Source organism: Papio anubis, chromosome 14 (genome assembly GCF_008728515.1).
Source record: "Papio anubis isolate 15944 chromosome 14, Panubis1.0, whole genome shotgun sequence".
NCBI lineage: Eukaryota > Metazoa > Chordata > Mammalia > Primates > Cercopithecidae > Papio > Papio anubis.
In genome coordinates, this window is record NC_044989.1 from 43,575,982 (window position 1) to 43,602,202 (window position 26,221).

General features: G+C 42.7%; 1 protein-coding gene across 8 annotated transcripts in view; it reads right to left on the reverse strand.

The window, feature by feature from the left end:
- THADA (THADA armadillo repeat containing) overlaps positions 1-26,221 on the reverse strand; it is a 359,588-nt gene that overhangs the window by 101,365 nt on the left and 232,002 nt on the right. For all 8 annotated transcript variants that reach the window (XM_021924785.2, XM_021924787.2, XM_021924786.2 and 5 more), the window contains one exon: positions 16,453-16,568. In XM_021924785.2, coding sequence (XP_021780477.1) covers positions 16,453-16,568 — 116 coding nt within the window. The remainder of the gene's footprint in view (positions 1-16,452; positions 16,569-26,221) is intronic.

Genomic DNA, 26,221 nt, shown 5'->3' on the forward strand with positions numbered 1-26,221 from the left:
ATCTCAAACAGCAATAACAGCAGCAAACCCTCTAAAACCCAACTTACTTCAAAGTCCCTCCTCTTTCTAGAGGATTACCTTCCTAATTATCCAGAAAACTACCTCTAAGGATATGCTGAATGACTGTCTCGACCCAGGATATTTCGTTGAGCTTCCCCTTCTCCCAGAGATCCCACTGGTCATCTCTGTAGTCTTGAGCACTTTACATCATTGTAACAGATGTCCATGGACCAGACACTGCCTCTCCTTATATTTGGTTATATCCTGTGGATGGGAGTTAGGAGGTACTTCTTTGATGGAGGCCACATTAAACCATGTACATGTGGCAGTATAAATTAAATAAAAAGAACCCAGCTCTGCCATTCTGATTTCCATTTTTTACCATGGTCCCCAGCCAAGTAACCATCATATGGCACTCTTAGAGAAACAATAGGGGATTTGTTTAAACCAAAATGCAAAATGGTGATGAACTATAGAATATATATATTTAAACAAGTTATTTCCCCTACTGTAACATGGAGACTTTAGCTGTGCATGCAGGGCCAGCTGGCAGCAGCTTGCAGGGCCTGGCTGGCTACCAGGACTGCTCGTTTACCTTGCCCTCCCTGGGGGAGGTGTGACGGCAGAGCTGCATTTTTATGGTATGCCCCAACATCCATCCTGCCTTTCTTGGTCTGGAGCTTTGCGAGTGTTTATACTCACAGCCATATGTAGACGCTGCCCCACAGCCCTCCTACTTGGATTTTCCTTTTAAAGTGAAGCCATCCTCCATGCCCTGCTCTGGTGGTGGACCAACTTATAGGGAATTCTTACTGAGCCACCATGCACAAAGTGAGAGACCGTGAGCTGTGAGTCTGTCCAGAAAGTGACTGAAGGTCCAGCTATGCATTGCGAGCATAGTGCGCGTTCTCTGGAAGAGCAGGTTTTGATCCTGGGGAATGTAATCTGTGAAAGCAGAGGGCCTTACCCACTCCACCAGGGTTCTGGGTAGGCATTCAGCAAGGCTCCAGCAGTCTGCAGAAGGTACTGGGGTCCCCTTTTTAGATTAGGGCTAAAGCCACAGCCTCCTCTGTCTCCCTTAGGAGTGCTGCTGCTCGAGGAAGTCCACAGCTTCAATGCCATGGCTTTGCGTTTCCCTCCTAATATTAATCACCTGCCTTTTCAGAGAGCCCCCAGGGAGCCTCCAGAATCCTCATATTTTTCCATCTTTGTATTAGGCATCTTGTTCTCATTACTGTACTAACGCTCAAGCTATGTGCCGAGAATGATGAAAAAGAGACCTTGGTGTGGGGCTTGGGATTTGTTCAAAGCCTGGGGAAACTGTTTTAGAGGGTGTATGTTTTTTATTCCTTTTATGAGAGATGCGTGTTTCCCTCCCTCTGTGACTTGTTTAAAAGTAAAGTTTAATATGCTGCCAGAGTAATTGCTGGTTAATAACTTAATAAGCTATGTGCTAGGAATTATGGGAGAAAAGTAGTATCCAAGAAAACTTTTATTGTACAGTTTGGGGCTTGGAAGATATATAGCTTCAATTCTTATACAGAATGTTAATGGAAGTTCCCTTTCTTTTCAAACCTTACTTTCTCCCTAAAAGCATAAAAAAGGATAAATAGGTGAGGTGGATGAAATCTTCTGGATGCTGCCTGAGCTATGTAAATCACAAGGTGAGAATTTCTAACAGCACTGTCAACAGGACTGTGGTCATGTGAATTTGGCAAGGCACACACTTGGAAATTAGCCCTGGCAAAAATAGCAGTAATGATAATAACAATATCAATATCTTATTACATTAAAAGTTTTCTCTTTAAAAAGTATTCTTATTTTATCTTTATAAAATTCTTAAGGAAGAAAAATAGAAATTATTATTCCCATTTTTACAAATCAACAAAGTAGCTGAAGTGACCTAGCTAAGATAAGGGCAGAAACCAAGAATAGAATCAAGGTTTTCTAGACAACAAATTGTATCTATGTGTCCCAAACACACAATCAAGTGAAAAGTGAGACACTGGGCCAAGCAATGAGAAACCAGTAGACTGGTGTTACATCCTGGCAGCCAGTCTGGTGAAAATCAAGGCTCCAAGTGCAGCTATTTCTGTGAGGACCAGCATAAAGGCACATTTTCAACGTGGCGACTATGTTGACAGAGACTTCCTTACTTGACAATAGATAGTTCCTGTATCTTCTTAGCACTTTTATGTTTACACTTCCATTACTCATTATGCCCTCCCCTGCTCTCTTCTATTTCATACCTTCATTTTAGAGCTTCCCAATTCACAGATAAAAACTCAGGCCTAAGGAAATTACAGGCCATACCTTGCTAGCCAGTAGTCCAGCAGGGGCGAGACCCTTGGCCTCCTAACCTTGAGTATTCTCTGCCTCTCCTCAACAGCAGCACACTGTGTTTTCTGGCTGGAGGCTTTCCATTCACCAAGTGCCTCTAGACGTGACTCTCCTTATGGTTACCCAGGAATGCAGAGCCTGCGGACTGGTGAGGGCCCCTCTGACTTAGGGAGTTCTAGAGGGAGCCCCTGAACTTGCATGGGAAGGTGTTATTCTCAGAGGCCCCGGGGCTAGTCTAATTGCTGAGGAAGCCTGGTCATCACTGGCAGCTGAGGGGAAGCAAAGGATAGCGAGACTTTGGAGGGCCTCTCTCCAAGATGCTCCCTTGGCCCATTCATGTAAGACCAGCTCATGTTGCCCACAGCCCTCCTGGAGGTGGCCGAAAGCCTGGCCACACGGGACAAACATATCAGGGCTGAGCAGCTTAATATGAGGGCAGACGTGCTCCCACCAGGCCACAGCACTGCCATCAAGCCTGTGTCAGTTACTGACTTCAGTTAGAGGTGCTGTCTCTACCAGGTCACTATTAGAAAACAGCTGTGTGACCCAGGAGAACAAACTTATTTACGTATTAAAAGTTAGGGACAGCCAGCCAGCTGAGAGTGGATTTCTGAGGAAAAGGGATATGGAATAGTTAAGTTTTGACGGCAAGAAGGTCTGCAGCATGAAGCCCCATCCAGGGAAGGCAGCTCCTAAGAGAGGGCCCTGGCAGCCCAAGGACATGGAGTTGCAGAATTTTCCACAAGGATGATCAGGCCCCAGGAGAGGAAGAAAGCAGGTCAAGAGGCAAAAAACAAACTTGCTATTTACATCCCTAACTTGAGCCATCTTGAGACAGCCACATCTTTCAAGTAAGAAGAAGTCGCCTACCCCCGTGTCTATTACCTCTTCTACAAATACTGGCTTAGATTAGATCACTGTTTTGAAATAGGGAGTCAGGGTGCTTCTCTTAGTCCCTTCTGGGGCTACCAATAGGAGGGAAGCCATGCAGGTGGGTCTCCGGGCCCCCACCCCAATTTAGACCATATTGAAACCATCTCTACTATCTTCAATATCTTGAATTTCCACATAAGCTTATTTGAAGAAAGAATTCCATTGGATTAGACAATCTCTAAATTCTCTTTACTGTTATAAATTCTGTGGTTCGATGGTAGTCTTAACAATGTTGGAAAGACAAAAGCCATGTGGTCTCAAGGGCATACAAATATCTTTATTCCCATTACTAGTTGCCCAGGCAGGCAACAGAGGCTTCCAGGTGACAAGGACTGCTACTAGAGAGATTTCTGTTAATCCTTAAGAGAGACTAGAAACTCTGATGACCACTGAGAGAGGCTGGAAAGATGTAAAGCATTTAGGGTATTTCATGTGCATATAGATAGCAGCCTACTTACCAGTGTCAGCCAGAGCTCACTAACTTCCTCTTAACTCCGGATCAAGTCCATATTCCTCTGGCTGACTGAGGGCTTCCACAACTGGTCTCTTATCAAATCTTGCACTGCTCTCTAAAGCACAGCACTTCTCCTTCAGCCCCATCTCCTCACTGGCCCATGCTATATCACATGCACTCCTTCCAGTATCCCACTGCACATTTTGTCCACCATCTTGACATGCTCTTTTCCTATCACTTTTTGGTGTTTCCAAATCACACCCTGCTCTACCACCTCTCTCAAATATCTAACTCCTCTGAGAAGGCCCTCCTTGACTATCTCAGTCCACATTCTTTTCTGACTTACTGTATGTACTTCTATGCGCTTCGCTGTCTAAATTTTCATTTAGATTCAACCATAACTAAACTCTGACAACAGTGACTCCATATATATCTAATACACACACACATACATACACACACACACACAGTTCCCACAATGCTGGGTGCTATACTAAGATTCCTTTTGTGTACTTGGGCTATGAGACCATCACAATTTACTTGGCAACAAAGGTACTATACAAGCACAACTTTACTAAGTCTCCAATCTGAGACAATTAATCTTATCTTTTTTTTTTTTTTGAGACAGAATCTTGCTCTGTCACCCAGTTCAAACAATTCTTGTGCCTCAGCCTCCCAAGAAGCTGGTATTACAGGCCCATGCCACCACGCTAAAAAAATAAACCTTATCTAATAATTAAACTCACCTATCCTTTAAAGACTTCTCCCTCCTCCTGAAGACTTCCTTGACACCCCTACCCTGACAAGCTGGCATTTATTTCTCCCTTCTCTGCTTCTGCAACACATTTTGACTCATTCTAGCATTGACACAATCTTGTTTATAGTTATTTAAATCCATACTTGTCTTACTTGTGGGGTTTCTGAAACAGAGACAATTATCATTCATTCATATATTTCCCACTGTGCCTACTAACATTGTCTTGTAATATTTGTGACTCTGAATTGGCATTAATTCACTGGGAATGGCTCAATGAAAGTAACAAAGGTGTTAATTTATCCAAAAGATAGAAGATGTTACATGCTCAAGGAAAAAAAACCAACCCACTACATTAGGGCTTTACGTAATATTATGAGAATGTGCTGAAGACACTTAAAGCCTGCACTCCCTTGCAAGCTGAGCAATGACAACATTGCCCAAATCTTCCAACAGCAACACCCCAATACGCCAATAGCTACAAGTGGAACAAGACAGAGATTTCTGAGCCTCTATTGAACTAACTGCCATCTCCAGGTTAGGTTTGCAGATTTCTATATTTAAAAAGTAGAAAGCATCAGCAGTTGGGGGTTGAATTCTTGATGTGTGTGCAGTTGCGTAAAAGGACTATTTTTATTTCTCGCTGCGGTATGAAGAAGCTTTGATCTTGGGCGACTTGCTCAAAGGCCCAGTGTAATATATTGATCACTTCTGACTGCTTTTACCCAGACTAGTTTCCATAAGCTCAGTCTGTCAACAAGAACTACTTCATATATTTTCAAACTTCACTTTTCCTCAAACAGCTTATTCCTTTAAAACTTGAGGCTGTATTTATAAAAGGGATATTTAATGAAGAAAATGTTTTGCACCTTGTCCCATTGGCTTGGGTTGAAATGTGATAATGTTTCCTTTTGTATTTAAAAAACACAAACAGGATCTCATCCAAGAGATATCATGACCTTAGACATTCCTGAGACGTCTGAAAGGGAGGCGAACATATGTCAGCATGCTTGGGTTTAAAATATACCAGCTTCATTTATCTCATCATTCAAATCTGCATGAGGCTCAGGTGACTTCACACAGGCTGTGCTGGAGGATTCAAGAAGGGTCCTAATAAGAAGCTGTCTCTTCCAATAAAATCTAGGAATTGAAAAGCAGTTACTACCTCTTCCATTTTTTTCCTTAAAAAAAGACTTTTTCTAAAATTAAAAAAAAGGAGGATACTTTTTTTGTGAAAGAGAAAAAGGAAACAAAGAAAGAAGAAAAAATGAGAGAAAGAAACAAACCAAAAGGCAAAACATAACCCCTAGCAATGCCTGGAAACTTGCTGTGTGGCTAGCGATCCCTGTTAAGACTTGCTTCCCTTAAAGTTTTGGCATGGACCACAAATGATAGCCTTAAAATGCCACATGATCATCTGAATATTTTAATAATCATCCTGGACTGGATTCATTTCAACAACATGGAAGTGAAACAGCAACTTGCAGCTGTGGCAAAGGGCTGTGGCCTCTTTTTATTTCAAGTCATTGTGAAAGCAGGATCTCTTTCTTCGGGAGAGGACCAACCCATGAGGGATTTGGGAAGGAGCTAAAGGACAGTGGGAAAATGGAAGCAGACCTAAACCCAGTATTTCTGCCTGGGAAGTATAGTCTCTTGTGTGAATAAATTTGGTGGTTAGAAAATAAATGCTGTTTTCAGCTGTTGTAAAGCAAAACAGAATCCTAAACCAGAACTTCTGCAGCTGGCCACAGACCCCCTAGGGAAGAACTGGGATTGCCATACAAAAGCCTCAGCTTTGTCTCTATAAGCATATTTTCCTTACACATTTAAATCCACAGGCCCTCCAGGAGCACATCACTCAGCTCAGTGGGGTCTAGTAAGTAAGAGAAAAAAGAGAATAGATGGGAGTATGGATAGGGGGTGACAGGGGAGGAGACAGGAAAGTGACTGGAGTATGGATGAGGGGGATGGAGAAGCAGATGAGGCGCACATGAAAGGGCACATGGAGGACTGCATGGGTGTGTGAGGCGCACTTACAGGGAAGCTGGACAGGGAAGTGGATGGATTACTAGAATTAACTTGGGGTAGCAAGTCATTAGGTCTGGTACACTGAGAAGGCTTTCAACAAACATTAGCTCCCTCTACCATCTCTTCCCCTCATCAGCACTGTTTTATGCAAAAAATTTATTCCCAAGGTTGCTTTCCTTGTAACCTTGGAACCTGGTCTTGTATTTCTGAGAGCCTGTTTTTCTCACCAGAATATCAGACTGTTATTTTTCAAAATGATAAACATACTGCATGCCAACAAAGCACTGGTCCCACACAGGGCACTGAGGCCACTGGGATGGCTGCCCAGACAATGGAGTATGCACTTCCCATAGAGAGCCCTGGGGCCATGAAGCCCCTCAGCACAGGTCATCCCAACTGGGTACGGAGAGAATCTTGGGCTGATCCCTTCAGTAGCCTCAGCCCTCTCCTGTTGCTCCAAGCTCAGTCACAAGCCCTTGAGAAAGGGAATGGGGATGGGAGTATTTCTTTTTTTTTGAGATGGAGTCTTGCTCTGTCACCCAGGCTGGAGTGCAGTGGTGCGATCTCGGCTTACTGCAAGCTCCGCCTCCCGGGTTCACGCCATTCTCCTGCCTCAGCCTCCCATAACTGGGACTACAGGCGCCTGCCACTATGCCCGGTTAATGTTTTGTATTTTTAGTAAGACAGGGTTTCACCGTGTTGGCCAGGATGGTCTCGATCTCCTGATGTCGTGATCTGCCCGCCTCGGCCTCCCAAAGTGCTGGGATTACAGGAGTGAGCCACTGCGCCTGGCCGGGGATGGGAGTATTTCGAACGGGGGAGTTGGATGATCACAGAACCTGGCACTCTGACCCTGGCTCTTCAAGGTATGTACTCTGTCCCCTGGGAGCTGGTCAAAATGGAGGATCTCAGGCTCCACCCAGACCTAGTGAATGAGTTTTCATTTTAATAAGATTCCCAGGTGATTCACGTACACATTTTCTTTCTGAGAATCACTGTTCTAAAGAAGGCTTAAATTACTGCCATTCAAAACCCTCACATAAAAACACTGTCTGGACAGATGGAGGCAGTGTGGTCAAGTACAAAGAGCCCAATAAGGTGCCGGGAGCTAAGCCCTCAACAAATGTTAGTAGTTGTCAGGTAGGATGTTAATTCTGGTGAACTGTGAGAAAACGGATAAATCGTCCAACCTCCTACAATCCTCTGTGGGCTGTAGTACTCCACGTGCACAGGGGTGAGAGTAGACTCTTAATACAATAAACTTCATGATTCCTTCCAGTTCTAAAATTCTAGGTCAATGATTCTATTTGAGAAGACTCTGTTCTGTTGCTCTCTTTATACTGAAGTAGTGGTTTTAATATACAGTTGTAGTATTTGATATGGCCTGGCATACAGCAGGGCTCAATAGGTATTTGTTGAATGAAGTAATACAGGGATAGTTATTCTATTTAAGCTTCAACTTAATAAAACTGGGCTGAGTGTGGCAGCTCATGTCTGTAATGCCAGCACTTTGGGAGGCCAAGGCAGGAGGATCACTTAAGGCCAGGGGTTCTAAACCAGCCTGGACAACAAAGCAAGCCCCGTCTCTACTTTTTTTTTAAAAAAGGGCCAGGTGCGGTGGCTCATGCCTGTCATCCCAGCACTTTGGGAGGCCGAGGCGGGCGGATCACGAGGTCAGATCGAGACCATCCTGGCTAACGCAGTGAAACCCCGTCTTACTAAAAATACAAAACGTTAGCTGGGCATGGTGGCAGGCACCTGTAGTCTCCGCTACTTGGGAAGCTGAGGCAGGAGAGTGGCAAGAACACGGGAGGCAGAGCTTGTAGTGAGCCGAGATCGCATCACTGTACTCCAGCCTGGGCGACAGAGTGAGACTCCATCTCAAAAAAAAAGGAAAAAAAAAAAGTTAGCCAGGTGCAGTGGCACATGCCTATAGTCTCAGCTACTTGGGAGCTGAGGTGAGAGGATCACTTGAGCCCAGGAGTTCAAGGCTGCAGTGAGCCATGACCATGCCACTGCATTCCAGGCTGGGTGATAGAATGAAACCCTGTCTCTCAAAAAAACAATTTTTTTTTTTTTTGAGACAGAGTCTCACTCTGCTGTTCAGGCTGGAGCACAGTGGCGTGATCTTGGCTCACTGCAACCTCCGCTTCCCGGGTTCAAGCGATTCTCCTGCCTCAGCCTCCCGAGTAGCTGGGACTACAGGTGCATGCCACCATGCCTAGCTAATTTTTGTGTTTTTAGTAGAGATGGGGTTTCACCATGTTGGCCAGGCTGGTCTCGAACTCCTGACCTCAGGTGATCCACCCGCCTCAGCCTCCCAAGTGCTGGGGTAACAAGCGTGAGCCACCGTGCCCGGCCTCCAATTTTATTTTTTTATGGAGGTCATAAGCCTCCACAGCAATCAACCATTAACCACATCACAGTATCAGGTTTAAATGGTACTTCTGAGGGCCAGTGAGATAACTCAAAAAATCTCTCCAGATGATTCTAAAAACGCAGCCACGAACATTAAGAACTAGCATCAGCCAATCTGCTACTTAATAAACGCCAATAGCAAGGGACACAAACTCCTGTTTCCATGGGAGTGCAGGTAACCTATGAGAGACGCGGCCGGGCGTGGGCCGTGGAGAAGCACAGAGTATACCCATCAAGGGAAGATGGCTGGGACTTAGCTCTGGCCCATTGTGGCCACATGGAAATTTGAGCCTGGTGGTGCCAGATCTTCCAGTTTTTCAAAAGAAGCTGTAGATCTTGATTTACTATGAAATTTCCTCAGTTTAAAATGCCAGCAAATTATTTTAAAAAAGAAATGTAAATCCTGCAGAAGTCAAACAAAACACAACTATGGCCAATCCGACCTGAATGCACTGTCAGTTTGAGCCCTCTGGCTGAGAGTGCACAGCAGGCCTGGGCCTAAGCAGCACCCCAGGGAGGGCCCAGGGGAAGACTCCTTCTAAAGAAGATAAAACAAAATGCTAAAGCAGGGCCATTTCTGTGTGGTAATATAGAAAGTAAAAACTGAAGAACGACCTATACCTGTTTGACTTATCTGTTAACTCATCATGCCAAGCTGAAATATTAACTAAAATGGCAGTCAGACATGTGGTGTGTCTCCCCAGTTGTTTTCACTGTAGAAAAGATTTTTTTAATATTAAGGCAGTTTTGAGAAGAGTTAATGAAATAATATTTACAAATCTCCTCATACAAAGCTTGGCACAGACAGTAAGCATTCAAAATGTAAAAGTTTCCTCAAATGAATTTTTTATATCTTAGTTAAAATTTTGGTGGAGGTCTCTCACGCACTGCTGGTAGGCAGATGGACTTTTTTAGAAAACAATCTGGCAGTGTATACCAAGACTTTTTCCATTTCTCCTTGACCAATTTATTCCACTTCTGGAAATCAAACCTAAGGCAATAACCCACAATCACATACACTCATACACACACACACAAACACACACACACCCACAAACACACACACTCATGCACAAAGATTTTTCTGAAACAACATCTATGACACTAAAAAAATGGGAAACAAACTGAATGCCAGCAATGGTTAGATAAACTTAATGACTAATTATTCAGATGACAAAAATATGCTACCTTCAAAAATGATGTTTTCAAAGTTTTTTTTTTTCTTAATTCAAAAAGAGGCAAAAATATTTTATTTTTAGAGATGCACAGGTGGTAATACTAGGAAGAAAAGCAAAGAAATAATTATCATAAAAAGTCAAGACAATGATAACCTCAGATGAGTGATGGGGTATATATTTTCTTTTAAATATTTTCCATTACAATGTTTTAAACTGTGGTGAAATATACATAATGTAAGCCCTTTACCATCTTAACATTTTTGAGTGTACAGTTCAGTAGTGTTAAGCACATCCATACTGTTGCATAACCAATCACCAGAACTTTTCTTTTTTTTTTTTTTGACACAGAGTCTCCTTCTGTTGCCCAGGCTGGAGTGCAGTGGTATGATCTAGGCTCACTGCAATTTCCGTCTCACGGGTTCAAGCGATTCTCCTGCTTCAGCCTCCCAAGTAGCTGGGACTACAGGTGTGCGCGACCACACCTGGCTAATTTTTTGTATTTTTAGTAGAGACGGGTTTCACCATGTTGGCCAGTCTGGTCTTGAACTCCTGGCCTCAAGTGATCTGCCCACCTCGGCCTTCCAAAGTGCTGCGATTACAGCTCTAAGCTACTGTACCCAGCCTCCAGAAACTTTTCATCCTGTAAAATTAAAACACTTTACCCATTAAACAATGCCCCATTCCCTCCTCTCCGTAGCCCCTGACAACCACTATTCTACTTTTTATCTCTAGGTCTTGACTACTCTATGTACTCTGTATTAGCAGAATCATATAATATTTATCTTTTTGCTATTGGCTTATTTCGCTTGGCATAATTTCTCCAAGGTTCATCTATGTTGTGGCATATGTTGGAATTTCCTTCCTTTTTCAGGCTAGGTAATATTCTGGTGTACATACACACCACATTTTGTTCATCCATGATCATTCATCATGGTGATCATTCATCAGGAGATCATTCATCAATGGACACCTGAGCTGTTTCCATGTTTTAGCTATTGTGCATAATGCTGCTATGGATACCTCTTTGAGACTCCGCTCTCAAGTCTGTTGGGTATATACTCAGACTTGAGTATTGTTGGATTACACAGTAATTCTATTTTCAATTTTTTGAGGAAATATCATAGTGTTTTCCACAGCAGCTGTGTCATAAAGAGTTTGAAATAATAACAAATGCTCTCATGATACTGTCGACTGAAAAAAGGAAGCTATAACATAATTACATGTACAGTATAACCTTGACAAGGTTTAAAAAACCATAGGAAAAAAGATGAAGGAATTACATACAACTCTTAACCAATAATAGTGATTTATGGATTGTGGTAAGAATAGACTTTTACTCTCTTCCAAATTTTGTACTTGACTAATTTTCTATGATAAGCATATAGCACACAACAATGAAGAGAAAAACAGTGAAAAAATTTTAGTAGGGCACATATTTATTTCTGGTTATCACATCCACTACATGCATGCATTCATTCATTCATTTTCTTGAGACAGAGTCTTCTTCTGTCGCTCAGGCTGGAATGCAGTGGTGTGATCTCAGTCACTGAAACCTCCGCCTCCCAGGTTCAAGCAATTCTCATGCCTCAGCCTCCCGAGTAGTTGGGACTACAGGCATGTGCCACCACTCAGCTAATTTTTGGTATTTTTAGTAGAGACTGGGTTTCACCATGTTGGGCCAGGCTGGTCTCAAACTTCTGGCCTCATGTGATCCACCCACCTTGGCCTCCCAAAGTGCTGGCATTACAGGCATGAGCCACCGCACCCAGCCCTAACTAGTCCATTTAGTTCACTAAGTTTACTAAAAGAAACACTCATGCAATATACAAACATACACATATACACTTATTTTTTTTTTCCTTTTATAACCAAAGAAGGAGAAACTAGATAACCAAATTCACTTCTGAAAAATTTAAGCCTAATATAATACTAATTACAACTCTCAGCCAAAGTAAATAAGTGATCTAGCTGGGACAGTTGAGCTGGAATCTGCAAATAGCAAGGGTGGCAGGGCATGGGGCTCATGTCTGTAATCCCAGCTTACTTGGAAGACTCTGGTGGGAGGACTGCTTGAGCCCAGGAGTTCAAGTCCAGCACAGGCAACACAGCGAGACCTCATCACTAGAAAAAAAGAAATAAAGAAAAAAAAAACTTAAAAAAAAAAAAAGCTTTTATAATTAGCATGAGTGTCAGACTGGGTGATTCCTCTCTCATGATGCCCACTGCCATCCTTTCCAGGCCAGCAGCAGACCCCTACTAGATGGCTATTCTCATTTCGTTTCTGGTCTAGGTCAGTTTACTTTTCTTTCAGTAGTTAGGAAACTGCCTTAGACCCATGAGAGAGACAGTAAACTGGATCAAGAAGGGAGGGGTGGAGGAAAAGGGGAAGGAAAGGACTTGAAGGATTAATGAGCTGATTTTCATTAAGGCTTTGACATCTTGGAATGAAAAGCAGCCTGTAAGAGCAGAAGCCCAGTCCTTTCCTGAAGCCATGTTGCCAGCTGACCATTCATCACCAAAAATTCCCCAACAACTCCATGGCTATTGCTTAATCACCTTATATAAATCCCTATTAATCTTGCAAAGTCAAAACACAAATATATGACAAAAGTCTTCATTTTATGTGCCCTCAATTTCAGAGTCAAAATTTAAAAACTGAATTGGTTATCCAATAGCACCAATGAATTTTTTAAAAACCTTCTTTGAGAACAAAAGGACAAATACATATCCACTAGCATTTTTGTACTTATGGGACTGAACAAACTCAGACTAATGATCAAATAAATTATGGAAGGAAGAGGGTGTCAGTGTTAAAATTTCAGCCAACATTTTTTTCTTTGCAAAAACATTAATTTTTCATAGCTTACATTCAAAAGATACAGAAAATCCTTAGTAGGCTCAAAGGAACATTTATTCTTCTTTCATGTGTAAATTACCAGGGACATAAAAAAGCCTCTTCAGTAGCTGAATTTGGAATACTCTGCACTGTAATATCTTCATGTAAAAGGCAGGTGAGAAAGTAAAGACAGGAGTCTGTTCTGAGAAGGGACCGCTAGGACCAGAGGGGGTTCTTCTGAGCATGGAGTTAACTAGTATAGACAGACAACTCTCGGAACAAGAGGACCTCAGGGACAAAATGAGGCTTCATCACTTATACCCAGTTCTATAATTTGCTATTTAGGAACCTCAGAGTTATCCTGTCAATGATGTGGATAATATAGAAAAACTGATACATTGCTTTGGAATGCATTGTGCTGTCTGGCAGTATGTTTTCCTTCCAAACTCTATTCCGGGCTCTGAACACATCCTGATTAACACTTGTAAAAGTGTGCTGGGGAGCAAAAGGAAGCCTGGTGTTAGGAACCATTTACAGACCACCCACAAAGCGGAAAGTTCACACTTGGATAATAGAGAGTTGACTGTACTGGAAACAGAAAAGTGGCTTTCCTAGATTCTGGGCAAGGAAGGTGGAAACCCAGTAAATTGCAGTGATTCATGCCTTTGTCTTCTAGAGCTGGAAAATCATGGAGGAAAATCAGAAGTAGGGTGGGGAGTGGAGGGAAGGAGAATGGAAAGCCCAATTAGAAAATAGCAATAGGGACCATAGGACAGGTTTAAAAAGGCCTGGAGGACTTCTCTTCCTCTTAGCTGCAGAGGAAGCTGATGGCTTGTCAGCCATCTTCAGGCACCGCACAACATGAAGGTCCACTCAATGGCTGGCTTGCCGCTCCATCTCCTCTATCCCATTCAACAAGAGGTAATGGACTCAGGAAGCCAGTGGATAATGACTTTCTATGAGATGCATGAAGGAGTAGCAAGATAAGGGGGCAGAAATTTCTTCCTCAAAGCACTTTAAGAACTGGAGTGTTAGGATACTTGGGACAGTCCTGGCTAGAAGCAGGGTTTCAGAGGATAATTTCTGGACAGCCCTGACTTCTTGATCTCCAGAAATAACAGGTAGGAAGAAGTGGCCTATTACCTGGCAAACAGCTGAAGAGTACTGATGTGATATGTATCTTCGGGATGCTAAGAGCCACATAGAAGGCAAATGGTACTAGGCTTGGGTAAACACTTCATGGGTAAGCGACTCCTACTCTTTAAATAAAATGGAGAAAACAGGTTGGATGCAGTGGCTCACATGCCTGTAATCCCAACACTTTGGGAGGGCGAGGCAGGTGGATCACCTGAGCCCAGGAGTTCGAGATCAGCCTGGGTAACCTATTGAAACTCCTTCTCCACTAAAAAACCCCACAAAAATTAGCTGGGCATAGTGGCATGTGCCTGTAGTCCCAGCTGCTCAGGGGACTGAGGCGGAAGGATCACCTGAGCCCCCAGGAGGTCAAGGCCACAGTGAGCCGTGGTAGCGCCATTACACTCCAACCTGGGTGACAGAGCATGACCCTGTCTAAAAAAAGGGAGAAAAAACAGACTAATAGACTAAAAATGAGAGGCTCCCAATAACTTTACTGGCATTTCAGACACGAGATAATTTCTCCATCAATATCCCTGTCCAAAGCTATTAATGTTGAGACAATAATTGAGACACACACATCCACACATGGGGAAATCCACCACTGGCTCCTTCACCAAAAAGTTTCTTTCAGAAGCTTTCACTGTGTGGCCTGGGCATATTTCCTCAGCCCCATTCTCTGTCACTTGTGCCTTACACTTTAGGTTCCAGAGGGCGAACTTCCTTATGGTTCTGCAAGCCTATGGTGCCATTTCATATTGCTGTGTCTCTGCCTATGCTATTACCTAAGCCTGGAATTCCCCTACCTGTGTGGGTCAGTTGGCAAAATTGTGGCTCACTCTTGATGGCCAGTTTGATGTCAGCCCTCCCTCACCCCTCTTCTGGGGTACTGCTGTACCTATTACAGACATTTGTTATAACACTTAATATACCAGAGGAAAATTATGTATTTACACATCTTTCCCACTTCCTGGAAGTCCCTGAAGCCAGGACTAGTTCTTTTATATTTTTGTATCCCTACATCTCCTAACACAAAGGCTGGCAGGTAGCCTGTGCTCAACAATGCTTTGTCGAATTAAACTGATTTGAGAGCCTCACACAGCCCATTACTTGACTTGCCATAGAAGGTAGAGAGCCCAACAAAAGTGACCAAAAGCATACTTTCTGAAAAATAGAGAGGCTTCTACCTTAGACAGCCTATACATATATATATATATATATACACACACACATACATACACACACACACATATTTTTAACTTGTTTGTTTCTCAAACTCTAAGCATCAGAAATTTATTTATTTTTGAAACAAGGTCTCGCTCTGTCACCCAAGCTCGAGTGCAGTAGTGCAATCATAGCTCACTAGAGCCTTAAACTCCTGGGCCTAAACCATCCTCCTGCCTTAGCCTTCCAAGTAGCTGGGACTACAGGCATGCACCACCATAACTGGCTAATTTTTGTTGTTGTTGTTTTGTAGAGATGGGGTCTTGTTATGTTATCCAGGCTGTTCTTGAATTCCTGGGCTCAAGCAATCCTCCTGCCTCAGCCTCCCAAAGCGCTGGGATTACAGACACGAACCACTACACCTGGCCAATATACTGACTCTTAATCAAATGCGTGCACTATGGCAGGAAAGGTGGTAACACTAACACATGCGCCTCTTCTGGAGCTACTCTGGTGGAACTTAGAGAGGACCTACAGGGGCCTTTGCAGCTAACACTATCCTATCACCACCAGCGTCCTGCAACACAGATTTTGAACACGGCGCTACAGAGAGTACTCCCTGTATATTAAATGAGAAATTCTTTTTACTCCTTCATCTTTCACACAACAAATGTTCTAAGTTCCAGGATAAACTAACAATGGCAAGGATGAAAAATATGTTTCTACTCTTTTTTGCCTTGCTTATTCAAGCTACCCTACTTCCCACCTAAGAATGGCAACTTCCATCCCCTCTTGCTATTCACACCCTATCTGTCTCTCAGTGCCTGCTCAAGTCTACAGCAATCTCTAATCTCTGAGTTGCCATGGCACCTAAGAGTTTGTACCACATGATTTAGTCAATCACTGCCTTTCATTGTTATAATATCTAACACAGGACTGGGCACATAGCAGGTTTCAATAAAAACAAGCTGATTGGTGGGCAGATAAAAAGCCATGTTACATGCCCCTTAGTCACTTAGCAGTTTTAGAAAAATTGTCAAGAAAATATTTTTCTTTCTTTACCACAACCCGAAGTTCTAAAAGGATAAATACTCCAATAAGTTTAGAAAACTCATGCCAATGACTTTTAAAACTCCCCACAACTAGAAACAGCAATTCTCAAATGTATTCCTAACCCCTGATAACTCCTTGCTCATGTGGGATTTTAACATACCTCTTGGCCAGCCAGAGTTTGGCTTTGGTACAAACAGTGATGTCAGTCAGCTCGTGCTGGAAGTCTGAATGCGTTCTGTGTTTGGAGTCTGAGTAGGCTTGCAACAAATGAAAAACCTAAACCAAAAAAGAAAAAAAAATTCCTGCTATGAAAATATATTTTTCCTAAATGCTCAGTTCCTCCCTTTTAAGTTTCCTTAAAATATTCCCCTCAAAGAAAACAGACACCTGCAGAATGCAGCTCTGGTCTCTTTGGAGAAAAGCATGTTGGTTTTGGAGGATGCAGCAGTGGTGAGAAACCCAAGTTCTTAATCCATACCTGTGCTATGGGTTTCTCACACAATCCCCAAAACCGATGACGGTGGCCCCACAATCATCAGCGACAAGAGCTGATTAGTTACAAACCACCTACACATTGATTTCAGCAGAGAAATGCAAACATCTCTATGTTAGCTGTCTCACAGGAAAACAAAATGTGCCTTTTAAAGTCAAAGTCTTAAATTTAAAGAAAGATAAATTGTTTGAGAGTCTAAACTGGTTTACATGTCTGGGTTCATTAGAACAGTCTTGGCTAAAGAAGTAGGCCAAACTAATTCTTGCCTTAGCAAATACTGGGCAGTGATGTTTGTAACTATTAAGGTTGTTTTTTTTTTTTAGCAGATCTTCCCTTCGATGTCAGGAGTGAATGCAGCAATGCAGACGTGCCCCAATTATACAAGGATACTCGTGTGTATGCACGTATGCATGTATGCATGTACTGGATTCAGCAATGACATCCGCAAGGCCTCTGTGAGAAGTACAAATCTATAGCAGACAAAGAATAAGGACAAGGGCATACATGAGATCTTTTGACCTTGGCTAGTGCCAGGGAGAAAAATGCATGTCAAGAGAAATCCTTCAGTCTCCAGCCTCCTTATCTAAATCAAGAGGAAGAGGTGGGTACAGCAAAGTAAGCACAGATAAACACACTAAGAACTCTGAAAGTCTACTTTAATAACATCTGTTTTCTTTCCCTATTATATCCTTCTCTAGAGCTGTGAATGATTCTTTCTGTGTAACCAGATTCAACGTTTTCCTCTCGTTCTCTCCTATCAACAAGGGGCTAACAATAGTGAAACAACTGAGAGTTAGATATGGAAGGGGGTAATGAGAAACAGAAAGGCCAGATAAAATCAATCCAGAGTCATCAGACCCTAAATGGGTAAGCTGGCAGGTTTTACTGGGTCAGACGTCTGCAATCACCAACAACAAATACATGCCAAGTACCTTCCGTTTAGAGAATCAAAATAAATTTCTTCTGAACAGAAGTAACTGTACAGGAGAGAGAACACAAGTCCCAATGTGGAGACTGAAAATGCTTTCTCTAATAATGGATCTGTTATTTCAGAAGCAACAGATCATATGTCGTGCCTTCACCACACCCCCGCAGGGACCCAAACCACCCGTCGTGGAGTCTGGAGCAATGGGTCTGGCTGGAGCTTCTGTTCTTATGTGGTGACTGCCAGAGGGAAAAAATACCTCCCTCAGCCTGAATCCCCACTGTCCTGAAAGAGCTGGCAAAGTCACTGGGCTTTGCTTTACTTTTCTCTACAGCTGCACAAAACCAACCATCAGGGCTTTTCATGGTGTCACAGGATTGCAATTAATCAGCAGACACCAGCAAAATACATGACTTCGGAATTTACTTGTAAAGAAACTTGTGAGATTTTCAAATGCTTCTCATTTAGAAGCAATCACTTCAAAAATAACTCCTGGTGGATGTTTAAACTTAGTCCTGTATTTGCTCACCTTACTTGGCAAAAACAGTAACTGTTTTTGAAACGCTTGGTAGCTCTGGTTTATGAAAATCAGCCTACAATTCTGTCACATTGGATACAAACCAGACAATTGTGATCCTGGTTATTCACCAGGAATGGAGAGCAATCTATTTACACAGGACAAATGGAAAGACAGGTATGCTGAAAAGAACCGTGGTGGAAATAAGCATGTGGAAGGGCCAGGGTCAGAGCAGTCAAGGAAAAAATGGGGCAGGGAAGGAGACAGAGAAGAGAAGACAGGGGAAGGAGAAAGGAAAGAAAGTTTTATAAGCAAATGTATGAAACAGGTTAATGTTTTTGAGATATTTTTCTTTAAGAAAATTAATTTAAAAATTTGAATACACAACTACCCTCATAAGACAGTTAGCGTGTTGGGTTCAAGAAAAATGAGACCATCCTTTGGCATGAGGTCCAGGTACAAGGCCAGGCCCTCTGAAACTAGGATTTGATCAAGGTCAGACTCAGGAGCTCCAGGCAGCTCCCAAGACGGGCAGTTTGTCCATCAGCTCTTAAAGGATGGCAAGAGCAAGGCAACTCTTTCTTCCCCACTTTCCTAAAGTTCTGGTCCCAAAGAATTCTGAGGCTAAGAAAGTAATCAGGCCCAGGCCTGTACTGAACCAAGCACAGAGAAACCAAAGCTACCAGATCCAAGGAGGATGATTAACTGAACACACATGAGAACTCAGAAGTTCAGTGTCATTTTAGGTGTCCCAAATTGGCAATTGAATCCAAACACTGTCAACAAGTATTTATTAAACAACTCTTATTACCAGACACTGTCCTAGGGGCTGCAGCAGAGACCTGATAGTTCCTTGCTTTCCTGTAGCTTACATTCTAGTCATGGAGACATGAAAAATCATTAGCTTTCCTGACTCTGCCTGGTCATGATTTACAACCTGCATGGCAGCATCGTCATCACTTTCCTTTTTATGCTTGACCTCCCCCTCCAATAAGTCTGGATGCAGTGTAGGAATTCAATAAGCATTTGCCAAATAAAAACAATGTCGGTATTTGGTGCTTCTTCCTATATTCACTCCTTTAGGACACATTCCCTTGGGTCTGGTGAGCTATCGTAGGTGCCGACTTCTGTGTCTGGAGTGGAAGAGAGAGCTGAATCATGCTGTGCTCCTCATCCCAGTGGATGCCTCATCTGATAGTGGAGGCAAGAAGGCTAGATTAGCGCTAAGAATCTGGCCTCATAGAAAAGTCGAAGAGCACGGATTCTGGAGCCGAGCAGAGACAGGTGTAAACCAATTATCAGTTTTGGAGCTTTGGGCAACTTAACCTCTGTTCCTCCATGGTAAATGGCCTACAATAATATCTAACTTGTAGGACTGTAGAGAGATTTAGAAGAGAATATATACTACTAGGATGCACTAGGGATGTGATAACAACGTTGATTCTTTTCCGTGTTCTGTCTCCTCCCTCCCTTGCAGCCCCATTCCAAAAATAAACAGTCAGAGAAGACTTTGCAGAAAGAGTGATATGCATATGTGGCCTTGAAAACAGTCTTGCCAGAATCGAGGGAAGGGTATGCAAGCAGTGAAAACAATTAAAACACATTTTAAGGATATTAAAATATTGGTAATGCCAACAAAAGAGTGAACCTTAAACTATGGACTTTAGTTAATAATAATGTGTAAATACTGCTTCATTAATTGTAACAAATGTACCACACAAATACAAGATATTCACAGTAGGAGAAAATTGGGGGAAGCAGGTAGGGAGGAGAAACCTTCTGTATTACCAGTTCAATTTTTCCATAAATTTAATGGTTCTAAAAAATAGTCAATTAATTTTTTAAAATATTGGTACTATTCAGGGGAGAGCAAGTGGTCCTGTGTGAGCAGAGCACAGCCAGGGTGTGCACAGGGTGGTGGGAGACACAGCTGGAGAAAGGAGTCAGGTCTGGTCAGAGAAAGACCTTAAGGCAACATTAAGGAGTGTGTACTTTATTCTGCGGATGGCAAAGATTTCTTCAGAGAATGCTCTTGGGTGATGAGATCTGTAATTTGGAGAGGAAAGCCAGGGGCAGTGTGGAGGTCACAGCAGAAGGCGTGGAATGCCCAAGACTACTGCAGTAGTCTAGACACGAGGAGGTGAGGGTTGAAACCAGCAGCTCAAAACCAATAGCCTGTGGGCCAAAAGTGGCTGCAGATGTTTTGTTTAGCCCACGCAGTACTTTTAAATCAACCCTTACGAATTGGGAGATTTCACATTAAAGTCATCCTGATTTCCATTTTGAAAAATCAGATCTGGCTATAGCGGCTCACTTTTCTGCAGGGCTAACAGTCACCTGGCTGGAGCTGAGCAGTAGGACCTGGCCTCGGAGACGAGAACTGCACTCTCTAGTCTACTACAGTCACCACTATTACTACTGCCTGCTACTCTAGTCACTAAGACGGAGGGTCAATGACATTTATCAAAGCTCTTAGGCTTTTTTTTTGTTTTAAACTTTTGGAGAATCAAGAAAAAAATAAGATACTTACTGAACCCAAATCTCTATTAAAAGTTTGAAAAGAAAGAATGGGCAGAGAGCCCGTGTTTATACTCATCCCCCTCTGGTTCACTTACCCACCTGGCACAGGTAGGATTCTGATTTTATGACATCTCCACCCCACCCCAATCTAAACCACAGCAGCAATGGAAGGAGAGGAAAGGATACATTTGAGAGAGCTTCTGCGGGCTGCAGAGGCAGGGCTTGGCAACTGCTTTAGACAGAGAGTTAAGCCGCAGGAAAGAGCCTCTTAACTTGGGCAGCTGGTGAACAAGGGGCATCTTTCAAGATGGAGATCATAAGAGAGTCTACAGCAGACTTGGGAATGAGGGAGCGGAATTAATGAGTTTGGTTGGGAATATCCATGTGATGACTGCTTTAACTTAGGGTAATTTATCTCGCAAAAAAGAATTCTTCAGGGACAAAAGGGAGCTCTATTAATAATCACACTGGGAAAAACAGAGGACAGATGCTTACCCCCTAGCTGTAATAGGTCCCTTGGAGAAGGGTTAGAGGTGGACACAGAGGTCATCAGCAAAAGAAACAGGAGAAAGCTTTGTTGCCTTAAGATAGTTACGACCCAATCAGAAAAAGACTGAAAGCACATTATGAAACAAACAAGCAAAAGCCAACAGCATCACCCATGACTATCACAGGCATGGATTTGCCAAGAGATGGGACTGTCAGCCCTGCCCTGAGGAGGGGGTGGTCACAGAAGCAGCTGGGAGAAGCAGGGAACACATTGCAGGAGGGTGTCAGTGAGTAGGCTGATTTCTTGCCCCTGAGATGCAAGCCTTAATGAAAGTTTGAGGGGAACTGAGAAGTCTGGAGAACCTGGAAGCAGTTACCCTCTGTCCCCCACCCCTCCACTCTAAACACAGAGAGACTCAGGGGAACCCCAGGCATCTGTGCAAAGCATGGGGTCCATTTTGGCAGCTTTGAAATGCTCTTTGAATAAATGCCATGGGCCTAAAAAGAGTCATGAGGCAGTTTCCTGAAAAAACTTGCACTGCACCAGTAAAATATGTCTAGTTTATGCTGCTGGACTAAAATAGCAACTTGTGTTAGACAAGATCAAGATGATATATGGTTGTTTGGGAATGCAACGCTGAGATGGGTTTTCCTCTTCACCAAGCATGGCTTCCAGGCAATTTTCCCCCTTATAAAATCAACAGCAGCTGAGCTCCAGAAACCAGCAGAATCCAGCAATAACAGGACAAGGTTAGACAGGCTATGAAAAAAGACAACTCCAATAAGAAAAGAGATGCTCATTTCAAAGGTCAGATATAAATGGGGTAAACATATCATAATCATTAAAAACCTCAAATTCTAAAGATCAAAAAACCTGTCTACTTTTGCAACTGTGGTTTCTTTAAAGCAAATTCTGTTTTTCCCTTGCTGCATGCAGACTACAGGTGAATATTTTTGACCCTATCACCTTCAGCCAAGTATAAAATTTCTGTATCTGCCGTTTTGCCTAGTTTTCTCCCTGCATTGCTCCAACCCCCAAAGCTAAGCCAGTGCCACATTTTTCCAAGCTTACTGTTTACACAGGATTTTATTTCGACTGGTAAAACATCTGTATTTTTTCAGGGACTTAAATAAATGATCTATGCCGGGAATGTACAGTATAGGGTGATGTCAGGCCCCCTTTTTTTCTCGACTCACTGGGCAGAACAGGCAAACATTGTTTCAGCCTGTAGTCGGGAATGTGAATATTTATCCTGTCGACTTAATTCATACAAACAGAACTGCAGGCAGGCAGGCAGAAGTATTTTATGGCTGTAAGTCAGACTGAAAGGGGGGTAAAAGGGTAAAAGAGAGATGACTGAGGGAGGAATCGAAACTTTCTAATTCACAGAAACAAGCCCAATCTCATCATTGCTGGGAAACATATACAGCAAAAATTATTCAAAATGCAGATTGTGTTTGTATGTAAGTGGAGGACAGGGTGGGAAGGCAAGAGAAAGATCTCTAACAATACAGTATGTCATTTGCAGTCATTCCAATGTGGCCTAGGATTTGTTTTCCATTTCAGGCATATTAACTGGAACCCCAACTAGGCCGTAGGCTTCTCAGGAGCACCCCTCTTGCCTCTGACTTCCACAATGCAGGGTGCCATGCTTATTGGGTATAAGTACCTAATCATCTGTACAGAGCTCAACATGTTTTTTATTCACAGCCCAACTGGGCTAGAGCCAGAACCTTGGGATACCTGAACTCCTCGACCTGGTCATTCCCCAGAAGAAAGGCTTGGTGGGCACGTGCTGTCCACATTAACCCATCAATCTGCTAGAGGGCCAGTCAGGAAGCATTTCATGTGGTTGCTCGCCTAAACTTCAACCTGTTTACTGGGTAAGAACACATCCTCAGGATGGTCTTGCTAAGTTCCCAAAACATGACACCTTACTGTGTTGTATGTTGCTGCCAGGAAAAGGATGCTAATTACAAAGTGTAATTACTTCCTAGTTGATTCTGGTTTGGGAAGAGAATCATAGGAAACAGGCTGTGAACATCTTTAAGGACTACAATGTACAAAAACACAAAGCCTGTTGGGGACTGGAAATTCACTTTGGGCCTCAAATCCATCCCCTCCTTTCTATTAACACTCCCACTATTCTAGTTCAGGAGCAAGAAGACCCTGCACCTAGACGATAAAAACAACTTAACTGCCTAGTCTCTGCCTCCAGCACTTATTTTACACATGGCCAGCAAAGAAATATTCCTAAAGCCAAGCTCTGAGGACATCACTCTCAAGTTCAAAATCCGTCAATGACTTTCAGCTTCCTAAAGAAAGTGCTGGGCACTAAAGGCTCAATCTGCCTTTCTAGATTTAATTCCTATTTCTTCCACTTTATGGACCTATTCTGTGGCCACAAAGAACAATTTCCCATTCCTAACAACTTACAAATGCTTTCCTGGCCAGGACGTTCCATCATTTGTCTCCCCACCTTCTCCAACTCCACCTACTGAAATTCCATAAAGTAATGCCCAGCTTAAACGTCACCTTCCCCATAAAACCCTCCACAGCTTTCCTCAACTACCCCCACTCCCACCCTAAGACTCACGTTTTTCTCTTCAGTGCCCCAACATCTCCTTTAATTTGATGATTTTAAAAAACGGTTTAATCCCGTCGTCATGGTTATCAATCTATACTACCCTTTTCTAGAGTATAGAGCTCTTTATCTGGCAGGCAGAGGGGCTCAAAACAGAGGATTCATTGATTCGGAATTCTACCATGGTCTTGCTAGGGGTGGCAGAACAGAAGCTGCATTTGCAGCAGCAGCTGGTGTGCTAAAAGCCACCTCTGTAAACTCTGGTCACACCAAGGTGTTGGGGGAAATAGTACTGACAAGAGAGAAAGTAGACATTTGTCTTGGATCATCTCTCACCTGTTGTTCTAAATTCTACAAAGTAACTACGAGCTCCTTCACAGGGGAGACTCGTCAAAGGTCCCCAACAAGGGCCCCCAAGCTGTTGGTTAAGGGCAAGGTTTGGACAGTGACGTCAGATAGTCAACCTTAACCCAACATACAAATGAAGGCCTGCACATGAAGAATTTAAAATTAACTAAACACTAACATAGTATCTGCTCTAACTAAAAAGTTCCTAATTTTAGAACACAGATACATTTCTGAAAATCTAGCTATAAAATTATTTGTAAAATAAATCTGTTTAAATCCTTTTAGGAAGAGCTGTATTATATTTGATAATTTATCTTGCTTATATATTTGGATCTTCAACTACTGAGTTTTCTGAGAGAGTATCGAGATCAATAAGAAATTCTTAATGTTGTAAAACTTACTAATGAAAAATAATACATGGCACAGTGGCTCATGCCTGTAATCCCAGCACTTTGGGAGGCCGAGGCAGGCGGATCACCTGAGGTCAGGAGTTTTAGACCAGCCTGGCCAACATGGCGAAACCCCATCTCTACTAAAAATACAAAATTAGCCAGGCGTGGTGGCTTGTGCCTCTAATCCCAGCTACTTGGGAGACTGAGGCAGGAGAATCACTTGAATCTGGGAGGTGGAGGTTGTGGTGAGCAGCGATCGCGCCACTGCACTCCAACCTGGGCGACAGAGTAAGACTGTCTCAAAAAAAAATAATAACAAAATAAAATAATAATACAGATAACTTGTTCAGTCAAGACAAAGTTACTTTTTTAAAATAAATTTTATTGTGTATATTTAAGGTATAGAACATGTTATGAGAAGGGAGGGAGAGGGAGGGAGGGAGGGGGAGGGGGGGAGAGAGAGAGAGAGAGAGAGGGAGACACAGACTGACTATAATGAAACAAATTAGCATACTCATCATTTCACACAGTAACCAGCATCCCTACCACCACCTTCCAGGGCAAGAGTGCGTTATTAACTACAGTCCTAATACTGTAGTTAGATCTTTCAACTTGTTCATCCTGCGTAATTGCTACTTTGTATCCTTTGACCTACATCTGACCTACTCCAACCCTGGTAACCACTAACCATTAGTTTATTCTCCAGTTCTATATATTTGACTTTTATTATTTTGTTAAAGATTCCACATATAATTAAGATCATGCAATACTTTTCTGTGTCTGGCTTCTCTCAGCAAAGTGTCTTCCTGGCCCATTCATGGTGTAGCAAATGGCAAGATCTCCTCCTTTTTAAAGGCTGAATAATATTCCACTGCACATAATCTATCTCTCTCAGTTTCCTTATTCATTCATCCATTTATGGATACCCAGGTTATTTCACTTCCTCTGGATACATACCCAGAAGAAGGATTGCTGGGTCTTATGGCAGTTCTATTTGTAATTTCTTTAGGAATCTTCATACTGTTTTCCATTATGGAGGCATCAATCTGCATGCCCACCAACAGGGTACAACAGTTCCCTTTTCTGCACACCCTTACCAACACTTATCTCTTGCTTTTTGATAACAGCTATCCTAAGAGGAGTGAGGTGGCATCACATAATGGTTTTGATTTCACTTGAATGCAAATCAAATGATTAGTGATGTTGAGCACTATTTTATATACCTGTTGGCCATTTTCATGTCATCTTTTTTGAGATGGGCATTCAAGTTCGTTGCCCGTTTTTAAATTGGGTTATATATGTTCTTGCAAATGAGTTTATGAATTACTCATAAATCTTAGATAATAACCCCTTATCTGATATATGGCTTGCAAATACTTTTCCCCAATCTGTAGGTTGCCTTTTTTCACATTTTATTTATTTGTTTATTTATTTACTGAGATGGAGTCTTGCTCTGTCGCCCATGCTGGAGTGTGGTGGCACAATCTTGGCTCACTGTAACTTCTGCCTCCCAGGTTCAAGCGATTCTCCTGCCTCAGCCTCCCAAGTAGCTGGGACTACAGGCATGGGCCACCAAGCCTGGCTAATTTTTTTTTTTGAGACGGAGTCTTGCTCTGTCGCCCAGGCTGGAGTGCAGTGGTGCATTCTCGGCTGACTGCAA